General features: G+C 29.6%; 1 protein-coding gene across 1 annotated transcript; it reads right to left on the bottom strand.

Annotated features, from left to right (window-relative positions):
- Nucleotides 1-595: 595 nt before the first annotated feature.
- Nucleotides 596-6,144, bottom strand: LOC132753036 (leucine-rich repeat-containing protein 71-like). The gene is made up of 5 exons (XM_060743447.1): nt 6,117-6,144; nt 3,776-3,858; nt 2,975-3,083; nt 2,119-2,234; nt 596-1,723 (listed from the first exon to the last, which is right to left on the bottom strand). Exons 1-5 carry the CDS (start codon nt 6,142-6,144, stop codon nt 1,610-1,612), a joined length of 450 nt encoding a protein of 149 aa, XP_060599430.1. The 3' UTR covers nt 596-1,609.
- Nucleotides 6,145-12,179: the final 6,035 nt, after the last annotated feature.

The raw sequence follows: 12,179 nt of genomic DNA, 5'->3' as shown, positions 1-12,179 counted from the left end.
AAATTCAAAGTATTTTTCTATGGGATTCAAAGAATTTTTCCATGTGATTCAATCAAAGAATTATTCCATGGAATTCAAAGATTTCTTTTAAGTAATTCAGTCGAAGAATTATTCCATGGAATTCAAAGATTTCTTTTAAGGAATTCAGTCGAAGAATTATTCCACGGAATCCAAAGATTTCTTTTAAGGAATTCAGTCGAAGAATTATTCTTAAGAACCCAATAAAACAATCATGAATTGAAACAGTGCTGGGTTTAGAAGTATAAGAACATTTTACAACAAGAGGTTTTAGAGGAGATTTCTTTATTGATCACAAATGCAAGTTGCATATTTTACATACATAACATAATACTTATGTAACACATATATGTGCATTTATGAATCTAAACTTTCAAACTGTTAAGTAATATATATGTTATTGAAATAAAACATTCAATAACATTTATTAAATAAAATAACAAACATGTACATATAAATAACTCTGAACATAATAAAAAATCATTATCACAGTAAATATGGACGTTAGAAATAATAAAAAAGAAAAGAAAATACTTTTATCTAAATGTTAATGTGGATGCTTGAAAAAATTATTAGATAAAGGACAACATTATTTCAATAAGTTTCAGACTTATTATCCTAGAATTATTATCTAACATTTAGTAGAAAGTAACCTTTATAAGATCTACGCTTTTCCATTCAAATTTCACACAGTTCAACAATGTTAGGCTAGCCGCTTTATATAATATTATATGTGTTAATGTTGTTTAAATTTTTAAAATAATTTAAAAGCCACTTAAGTTATAGCTATAGGCATTTGCATTTAATATTGAGCACATTTTATTATAACTTTGTTTAACACATTTATATTTGATATAAGTAATATGTTTTAATGTTGACCTTAAATTCAGCATAGAACAAATTATGACAAAATTCTGCACTGTTATTATACCTAAAAATCACAGTTTTTGTTATCACATTCATAGGCACATTTAACAATATCAGAAGATAGCTGTTTCATTTCCCAGTTCATTCACTATCTTTTTTTTTTAATCATCATTATAAAAAGCTTTCAAAATTTTCCAAGAATTATGACAACAGAGAATTTTCCAAAGATTTTTCCATAGAATTAAATTAAAGAATTTTTCTACGGAATCCAGTCAAAATATTTTTCCAAGTAATCCAATTAAAGAATTTTTCCATGAAATCCAATAAAATAATTTTCCCAATCCAGGAAAAGAATTATTTCAAGGAATCCAATAAAATAATTTTTCCAAGGAATCCAAATAAAGAATTTTTCCAAGGAATCCAAATAAAAGAATTTTTCCAAGGAATCAAACATAGTATTTTCCAAGGAATCTGAATAAAGATTTTTTCCAAGGAACCCAATTAAAGAATATTAAAGAATATTTCCAAGGAATTCAATCAAAGTTCTTTTCCAAGGAATCCAATTTTTCCAAGTAATTCAGTAAAAGTTTTTCCAAGGAATCTAATTCAAAAATATTTCCAAGGAATCCAATAAGAGCTTTTCCTAGAAATCCAGTCAAAGAATTTGTTCCAAATCATTCAATTAAGAAGCTGTAACTATATTAAAGTAGATCTGTATTTGTATTTAAGCCTCAGTAACATCCGGGGTCTGTGGTGGTGGTTTATAGAAAGGATCTTTAGGTAACATGATATCTGTTATCTTCTGAAGTAACTCATGGCTGGATCGTACCTTGTTCTTCTACAAAAAAAATAAATAATTTAACAATTAGTTTACTAAAACTTAAAACTGTAATCCGCAATCAAATAAAATTTGTTTGTTTGTTAGATTGGGTTTCACGTCTAACTGACACAATATAGGTCATTTGGTGATATTCCAGCTTTACTGGTGGAGGAAGACCTCAGGTGCCCTACCGTGAATTATTTCAGGTACAAACGGGCACCTGAGTAGAACAGCTGACGTTTCGTAAGCTAGCTGGATAGCTTCCTCACATAAAAAATCCAAAGTCCCTGTCAGGATTCGAACCTACTGCGGTGAGGGGCAAGAGATTTGAAGTCAACGACCCTAACCACTTGGCCACGGACTCCTCAGAAAATACAATGAATCAATAACAATGCAAGCCAATGTTAACTTACCCCGACTAATAATCTCATAAGCCCAGTTCCGCTACTTTTGTTTTCCATACACAATGTTGTTTGATATTGCATGGCCTTCAGTAGAGCCTCAAGGCCTGTCTCGCCTATCTCATTCCCTGTAATATTTTACATATTCAATATTATATATACACAATGTTGTCTGATACTGCATGGCCTTCAGTAGGGCCTCAAGGCCTGTCTCACCTATCTCATTCCCTGTAATATTTTAAACCTTTAATTTTATATATAGAATATTCAACAAGTTCAAAAATTTAGTAATGAAGCTACACGAATATATAAAGAGTGTAGGTTTAATACTTAATTTATTGAACAAGTTGAATAAAATTATATAATGCCAGCCTCAAAGCGAGCATAATATTTCATTCAACGGGTTTAATAAATTTAGTAATGAAGTTATACACAAATTTAATATTCTATTTATAACATATCAAAAGTAGAAAAGTTTACAGTAAAAATGAAGTTTTTTCATTGTTTGATTAAATGTATTCCATGTTTTTCTAAATCACAAAATAACATAGCTCATTTAAGACCACAATGGAGATATAAGCTTATTCTAACTCTTCTATTTTGTGTGTGTAATTCTTCAAATAAACATGTATAATGTTTCTTTCAATATGGCTAATAATTACTAATTCATACACTTTGTTTTAAATTTTATGTATTTATTTAATGATGTTGCCATGCTGACTTATTGAATATCAATCAATCAATAAATCAATCACGATATTTATTAAAAATCCAAGATATTCATAATCAGTAATTCAACTCAGACCTACAAATATTAAGTAACAGAGCATTTATATGATTAAAATTAACATTAAACTTGAATACATACGTGAGAGATTGAGGTTAATGAGAACCCTGTTACCAGCTACCCACAGTTGACCATCTATATAATCAGCACCTTCTAACAATGGGTTTATAAAGTCAGGACTGTCAGCTGGCTGAAATATTAAGTTATAATAATAAGACTGTTCTGTTATAATACAAATTATGTTCAACTTTCATTTCACAACTCGATGTTTGCCAAAATTTGTATGAAAATTAAAAAAGATGTTCATGAACAAGCAATGTTTAATACAAGTATACAAATATCTACTGCTTGTTGTTAAATATTGTATTCCCAACCAAGGCATCATAGGGTACCTAATTACATGTATGTAATAACAATAGGTGTCTGTTAGACAGTGGGCTAGACTTTTCTCAGTGCTTGACAGTAAGTAAAGGGGCATAACTTTGTATAAACGTAACTCAGAGTTGTGTGACCTGTGCTCATCATGTTAGATAATCATCATGTAAGATGAACGAAGAGAACAAGTGGGCGAAGTTTTAACCCATTCCCTTCAGTAGTTTTGGGTATATCAATTTGCACGCAAAAACTTGACCAAAGAGTGACGACAAAGACTCCACAGACCCTTACAACATGGCGTTACATGCATCAGCTCTCCCTATTCTTCAAATAGTCAAGCTAAAAGTGGATGCACAACACCTTTTGTGTGAGTGCAGTATTGTGACGATAAATCTGCTTTGAAAACATAACATCTTCACCTCAGTAACATCCTTCTGAATTTAAAAGAAGTTAACCAGTTATTGCACTAAGGTGACGAAATAGTCACTTTAGTTGACATCAACTCACCTCTGTTTCTTGTGTAGGTTTACCACCTTTTTCTTTACCTTTTGCCTTATTGCCTTTACCTTTAGCATCTGCAGCCAGGGAAGCTAGAAAGTGACAAAATAATGTGATATTAAAATATGTTTCCATAGCACCAACTTAACCTGTGTATTATATAAATACTGTACATAATTTTAATAAAAGTTTTTTTTCTTCTCTTTGTTTCTTTACATTTTAACTTTAATATTCCAATTACAATAATAGTCTTAATATTTAAATCCTATATTAATTACTGACTGAATATTCCCAATTAAAAATATGAAAATAATTATGATAATATTTAAAATATTTATCTAAAATAAATGCTTATGAAAGAATAGTCTTTTATTTACATCAATAAGAAATTTATTGTTTAATTAATGTAGATAAATAAATTAAAATGTTAAATTGTAATTATTAAGAAATATCTTTTACTGATTGAAAGAGCTATTGGTAATTGACAGGAAAAAGGCTACATGACTTTATATCATTCATATAGATACTATACATGTATATTCATAATTAAGGCCTCTCTTCGGTAGATGTGGTTATATCGCATACTTATAGAAAAATTATAATTGCTGATAAACATAAATCGAAGTTTGTTTATGGCATTGATGGAAAAACACACATATCCAGGAATAATTAGATAAAAAAAGATAAATTTTGTATAAAGATCAGTTTTTAAATAAATTGTAAAAGTTGTCAAATCGTGTTTTTTATTTGAAAAATATTTTAATACAATAAATATAAATTGAACATTTTACATTCTATTAAACATATTATAAAGTTCTTATATTGAATATCTTAATTTTACAAATAAATAATGTGTAAATACACTTTATATTTTTTACTTTCAGTCACCTTTTGATTTAAAACGAATAACTGCAAAAAGATGCACAATATTAAGTTAATTAATTAGAAACCAAAATATTTTATGAACCATTGCTGACTTTAAATTTGACTAAAAATTAATTAATAATATTCAATTTAAACTGTGCTAATGATAAACATAAGATAAATTATTAAGATGGCAAATTTGAACAGATTTTTAACCCTTCCCCTCCTTTATTTGATGTTAATTAGAGCTCCTCCTGCTTTGAATTTGGAACTGTTCATTTTTATGGATACTCTAGGGAAGTTCAGTTCTAATGTCCATAACTTGACGCCACGGTACACATTCTGTATATACTATAATAAAAAGTTATTTTTTATTGAGTTTTTAAGCCATACTGACATTGTTATTGTCATAGCAGCCTTAGTAATGTCAAGAAAAAATCTCAGGTGCCCAATTTGTGTATTTATTACAGGTATGAGCAGGACAGGTAGAAATACCAACAACCAATAAGCTAACCATGTATTCCTCCTAACTAACATTGGTTAAATATTGATTGATGCTAAATATCCAAATGGGTAAATTTAATTTTATCAAATTTAAATAGCCAGCAACAGTGCATTATGCAAGAAAAAAAATAGTTTTTTTTTAACACACAGTATTTATTTGAGAAAAGAGAATAGAAATCTGCTTAGTAAAATACAGAGAAAAAATACACCAAACATCTAAATAATATTTACCCCTACAATTGGCTACTCAAGATAATTATATAATTTAACCCTTCAGCAACAAATAAATAGGTTAACACAGAAATGTAACACAAATGTACAACACAGGTTTAACAAAAATAATACAAATTCTGTCGGAGATGGCAAAATTCATAAGGCAATGCTGTTGTATATGAATAGACACTTAAAGGGTCTATTTAAAAAAAGTTACTTACAGGAAAGGGAGAAAATATAAGATAACATTTACAAGTAAAGTTTGCTGGGGTTTGAAAGCGGTATGAAAATGCAGGTAAAATCAAGCTTTACAGAAAGTGACAAATATGTGTTCCTGGGAAATCTAGTTTCTAAATTTATTTACTATAATTTTTTTAAAAATAAATATAATAACTTATTTGTACAGTGTATTTTTATTTTGGTTTTCTATAATTATTTATTGCATGTTAGAGTTTTTATTGAAAGTAGAATGAAACTTGTCTAACCTGCCCTTCTTAAAAAAAAAATCTTGACCTATAATAATTGCACAAAAAAGATATAAAATAAAAAGAAAAGAAACAATAATAATTACAAATACATTTTGTAGAAAAAAAAACACAAGTAGAAAAGAAAATTCAGAAGAAACAATCGACAACAAAAAGAAAATATGTAAATTAAGAGAGAAATTTGTCATTTTCTTTAAATGTTCTTTTGTTGAGGTTTCAAGAAGGAAATATAGTAGAGAGATAGGGATAATAAAATGTTTGTATAGTATAATTATCTGTCATACCCCTTCTACTAGAACTGCCATTTTGCATATCTGCTTGATGAGGTACAAATATATATATATGTACATAATAAAATATTGATGTTATAAATAGACATTTTAAATAAACAGTCATCTTGAATTTTAATCAAATTTTAATGGCTATTTTTTTAACAAACGATAACCTTTTTTTATTTTCCTATTAAATATTATAAATAAGGCTCTTCAGTGAATGCTAATAGGTTAATGCAGATGGCCTGTTGGTCAATGATGTCTGTAACCTACAAAGGAACACAACCATGCTTCTTTGTATGACAACATTGTAAGGCATATAAAGTAAGGTTATAAAACTTTGTCTATGAGGTGTCTCCGACCTCAAGATTTTCATTTATCAGTGCACATTCTGGGACTGTTTCTAACCAATCTGTCAGATGCTTTTCACTTGTCAAGGGAGGTAAATATTGTAAAAATCAAGAACTATCAGGATACTTATCTATACCTGATATATGGAGATTGAGCTGAGAAAATTTCTTAATAACCTTGGACCCTTAAACATGACAAGCGAGGGGATGAAAGTTTCATTTGCACAGTTTTTCATTTAGATGTTTTAAAATTAATCAGGCCTACCGGTATTTGATTATATCACTTAACTCGTAACAGACTGCAACAATTCATACAACATAATGCACTCAAAATTAATATTTATAATTTTAACTATCATTAATTGATGAACTGAGTTTTGAACTGAGTTTTTTAATACATAATTAAGGATCAGACATGCATTATAATATGAAAAAGGCAAAGCCTCAAAGCGAGCTCGATATACTTTTACCGTAAGATAGTTTAAAATAATCGTTCATTTTTATTTTAGCATTTTCCGTTTTAAAAATGTCATTTGGTATTTTATACACTGCTTCCGTTTATTCTGGTTCCTCCTTTCTATTATGGTTTCTAATATAAGTGCACAGGACACCAGTCTACGCTTCCGTTTTCAATCAGAGTACATCGGCTTTTATCGTTATCTTGTAATTTGAAAAGTTGCGATGTGTCCAATTCGGTATTTCGGACGAAAGTTTTCAAAACCACCACTTAGCAGGTACGGTACTCGCGTTACCGTAAAGCTCGCTTTGCGAGCAGGCCTTTTTGGCCTTTTGGGCCAGCTCGTCGAGCTCGCTATAATTGTCTTCTATTTCCTAGAACATACCGTATTTACTCGCCTATAAGACGGATCACTTATAAGACGGGGTCCTTATTTCGACTAAAAAAACACTTTTTGCTACCCTCTTATCAGATAGGTAGAAAATTTTTTTAAAGGAAAAATACTATTGCACCTCAGTTATTAATTGAAAATTGTTAAAAATTATTAAAATGAATTGACTGATTGGCTGGATGAATAACCTTTTTCAAAAAAAAAATTGTAACCTTACAAGACAATCTTAATTTCTAATTTCTAAATATAATTTAATTTATTATGTTCAAAAGCTTGGCAAAATAGCAATATAATACCTTTGACTGCTAGAAATTACCCATGACAGGTATATATTATCATCATAATATAAAATGATCCCCTTTCATTGAGTATAAAGGTCTCAAAAGCAAAAAAAAAGTAAAGAAAGTCTGGGATAATATAATTTTTGATATATAAGATAAGCAAATTGTGCACTTATATATGCTGATAAGTGTGACAATCTATAATTCAAGAGCAATAATAAAAATGTTCCTATCAAAAAGCAAGCAAGTCATACTATAGAGTGCTAAGGTTTTTTTTGTTTTGTTTTTTGTTTTTATACTTGTTACATTTTTTTCTAAAATCAGATAATAAATCATATTTTAGCCCTTTTATGATGCTGCACTCTCATTTATACATTTATCGCAGCAGACAGAGTAAACAAGTTTTTTTGTTATTTTTTTTAATTTAATTTGTTCATTAACATGTTGTGCCATATTGAATATAAATTTTTGATGTTAGACAGTGATTTTGATATCCAAATGTTAAAAAAACAGTCAACAGAATACAAAAATGATCCAAGACTACACAGATGAGCAGACCGGCTTGTTATGCTTCACTGGTAACATATACAGGGACTATATTATTACCATTGACAGCCCTAGTAGTGCACATTCTCAACTTCATGTACATTAAATGATCTACAATTTATAATTTTTTCTTCGTTTCTTGTGTTGTAAGACTTAAAGGTTAAATGACTACTTTCCAGATAAAAACAAAATGTTTGATTAAAGAAAATCTCATGGCCTTCTTTACATTATTTCTTGCACTTTACGAGGGCGATTTGAAATCTTAAAGGAAAAATGAAAATTTCTATTTTAACACTCTCAAGAAATGGAATATAATTATCTAAGTATGTCAAACATAGAAGTGTTATTTACTATCTACTTTGTGACAAAAATCTCTAACATACAAAATGTGTGCTTAATATAATTCATGAAAATAATCAAAAATAAAAAAGTTGGATATTTGTTCTAGGGAGAAAAAAATACAAAAAAAACAAACTGTATGTTGAACTAGAACATGCCTATTCAAACATTACAAAGAAGTTTCATATTCTAGAATGATCATATATTGCCAGAAATTCTTGCTTTTAAAGCTGAAGCAAAAATATGCCGAAGTAACTTTATAGCAATTTAGTAAAATATTTGAGAAAGGTTTTTGTTCAAACAAGCAAGCTTCATTCTACAATTTTTAATCAGAACATTCTTTATTTTTTTGGTCATATTCATGGAACTTCTTTTTCTTTTCTATAAAAATTATCAAAAAAAAAATTAATAAAAAATTTAAACAAATAATATGAAATAATGTTTATAACGTAGTCGACCTACGGGATGGTCACAACTTACCCCCTGAAACTGTGACCACCCACGTTTGCTCCGGCACCCAGAGTTGTAAAGGGAGATAACACAACACAAGTGATTATACAAAAGCACAGCACACATTGAAAACATTAGGAATTGCTTCCCTTTATTGCATTTTTTTTGTGCAAAAATAAAAACTTTTTTTATTAAAATGTATTATGTATTTATTCAGAAAACTAATTTAATAGTTTAAAAACGTTAAGAATTGTTGGTTTATTTAAGATCTAGTATGATGCATTAAGTCATATGATAAAATAGATCCCACTAACATTTCCATATATTAAATGCTATAATTGTTTTATAAAGCAAACCTATGGCGGGCTTTGTCTATTTGCCAAGCCCGCCATAGCTCAATCGGTTAGAGCCCGAGACTTGTAATCTCGACACTGTGGGTTCGATTCCCGGGCTGGCCAACTAAAATTACTAATCAGTCTTTCGGATGAGACTTTAAATCGAGGTCCGCGTGTATGGGTGCTTAAACACTTGGCACGCTAAAGAACCAGGAGAAGCTTCTGGATTGGGGCATCTTTTCTGTATCTGTAATTGCACTATCCTCCAAAAATCTAAAATGACTAATACTCTTCTGGAGGACTCGCCCATATGGGCAACCGGTGGCGAGTATAAATAAACGCAAATACACACACACAAATTTGTCTATTTTGTTCACCTCGTTAAGCATGATTTTATAATGCATGGTAAGGAATATAAATTAGGATTTATGAAAATGTGAAATGTAGCATTTTTTCAAACAAAGACCCGTTAATATAATACTTCAAACTGCTTCACACCAAATCAGAACATTTCGAGCTTTTCTCCAAATAGAAAACCATTTTGTTCCGAACAGAGACTTGTGAGCGTAATTTCAGTTCTAATCGTTACAAGTCTTGTACAGAAACCGAGTCTGTAATTTTCATGTAATTTATTGTGATTTATACTTCCGAGGGATCACTCTTTTATAAGTTTATCTTCACCTTCGAATGTTACGAACATGTCTAAAGGGGTCGATTTAAGAGATAAAATGGCATAAATCACAATTATTTTACATCATAATCACCATTTGCAATATAACTCCTGTATGTCTTCAAAACTGCGGTTCACATGTTGGAACAAAAACCGTGTTTATGAAATTGAAACCACAAATGAAACAAATTTTTGCTTTTAACTGTATCATTAGTTTTTAATTGATTGTGAAAAAGAATTAAAGGAACTAGCTTGGAAATATAAATTCGTATTGCCTTGTTCGTTTGTGTGACGCCATTCAACTCCTTATCATTTCTGATGCCACTGGTCATGTGGTATGGCCAAACTGGTCGAAAAGGTGATCCATTTAATAAATAAAAATATTTGAATACATGTCACTAAGTTAAAAAATATACATGGAAATAAAATCGATGATATATAAGATAATTAATTGATAATTAATTTTTTTTTGTGGATACACATACATAATTTTTTTATTTTCTTGTTACTTACATTAGTTACATAATATCATTGGTAAGACATTTTTTTGTCGGAACATGTGTACAGACATAAAAATGTTTTTTTTAATTTATGCTGATCTTCATAATCGATAAATTCAAAATGGTGGACGGATGCCGCTTTTTTGTCAACATTCGAAAATAATTCAACATCCTGGCGAAAAAGCCACGTTTTACTGATTAGAAAATATTTTAAATCATAATTAGTCATTATCAATTTATCATTGGCAAAAACGTATTACGCGACCTAGATGAGTCACACATTCGTTACATAAAATATTTAATATCATTTACATTTAATAAGCAATAAACACATTGTTATAGCTGCTTCATCAGAGTTTAAATGGCACTAAGTAAGACTACTGAGTTGCACAGTGATGTATCTTAGTATCGGCCGCCATACTTAGTTCCATTATTTTAAAATCGATAATAAATAAGGTCGAAAATAAGCCAGTAATCAGTATTTAAAATGACCAAAATGTGTGGTGTAAAGTTAACCGCACTTTGGCGTCCCAAAGTGCGGTGTTACACTGCCGTCTTCGCATTTAAACTGACATAATATTTCATGAAAATCAACCTTGATAAAGATTTTAAAAAAGATCTTAAAAAAGTTAATTCACTTTCGATTCAAGAATTAATGAACATACTATATGCATAAAATGACTTATTTTGACTATTTTCTATTGCGTGACTAACGTCGTAAGGCCTTTGTTGCATAGTCTGACCTATGTTTTTGTATTTTTTGTAAATTTTAAGTGTCGCCTGCAATGTGGTAAAATTCTTTCATTGTTCATTTAACAATATTTTTTACATAAATTAAGTTTATAAATTTTCATGAAAATCATAATGGATCTAGAGGCATGCTGCTTCAAAAATGTTTGCTCTTTTTTTTACCTGTATAAATTACAATTTGAAATGTTACATCTTCATGATAACTTATCTACAAAATTCCCCGTTTCGTTACTAAATCTAAATTTAGTATGTTACACATTGCATTGATTTGCCCTAGAGTATGTTTAATGTTGTTATTTATGTACTATCATACCCATATATAAAAAGTAGAAAAAGGATAAAAATAGATTTTCTGTTATATTGTTACAGACAATGTATGCAACATCCAAGTACGAAAATTATGGGTATCCCATTTCTTAGTGCCACAATTTTTCATCGGGTGGTATTATCGTCTATTTTTTTGCAAGTTACCACAGTTAAGTCAAAACCACTCCAAAAGATATGATCGTCATGACATGTACATTAGAGCCTTGTATTTACGCTTGAAATGCATTAACAATGAGAACAACAAAGGTTGAACACACATGCAAAAAACTTGACTTCACTTACTATTTAATTGGTCTTATGCTCGACGATTGGCCCTCAGTCCTATGTACCTGTATTTTAAGTAAAATTCTACATGTAGACGGTCTTTTTTGATAAGGTTATTCCTTACCAAGAAGTATTTTTACATAGTGAGTGCAAAAGAGGGTACCGATGCTTTAAACCAATTGAGAGACAAGATTCCTGTCACAGAAATTTCCAATAGTAATGAGGTATCCCGTGCCGCTGAGAAACCGAAATTAAGGTTTTTTTCTGAATTTAAAATGCATTTTCTTTCCACTATTTCTATTATGTTTTTAATAGTTCTAGAAATAGATGTTTTTGTATGACAGACCGGACCCAATCGTAGCATTTGAAAATGTGAGTTAATTGATTAGAATTTAAGGCAGAATTAACTTTGACC

This window comes from Ruditapes philippinarum, unplaced genomic scaffold (assembly GCF_026571515.1).
Source record: "Ruditapes philippinarum isolate M1 unplaced genomic scaffold, ASM2657151v2 ctg8460_1_1_1_1, whole genome shotgun sequence".
NCBI classification, from domain to species: Eukaryota; Metazoa; Mollusca; class Bivalvia; order Venerida; family Veneridae; genus Ruditapes; species Ruditapes philippinarum.
The sequence above is the reverse complement of the archived record's forward strand: the minus strand, read 5'-3'. Positions and strand labels throughout refer to the sequence as shown.

Coding starts and splice junctions, on each gene's coding strand:
- LOC132753036 (XM_060743447.1), bottom strand. CDS start 6,144: ATGCAAAATGGCAGTTCTAGTAGAAGGG. Junction 3,084..3,775: donor AACCTACACAAGAAACAGAG/GTGAGTTGATGT, acceptor TTAATATTTCAG/CCAGCTGACAGTCCTGACTT. Junction 1,724..2,118: donor TTATGAGATTATTAGTCGGG/GTAAGTTAACAT, acceptor TTTTTTTTGTAG/AAGAACAAGGTACGATCCAG.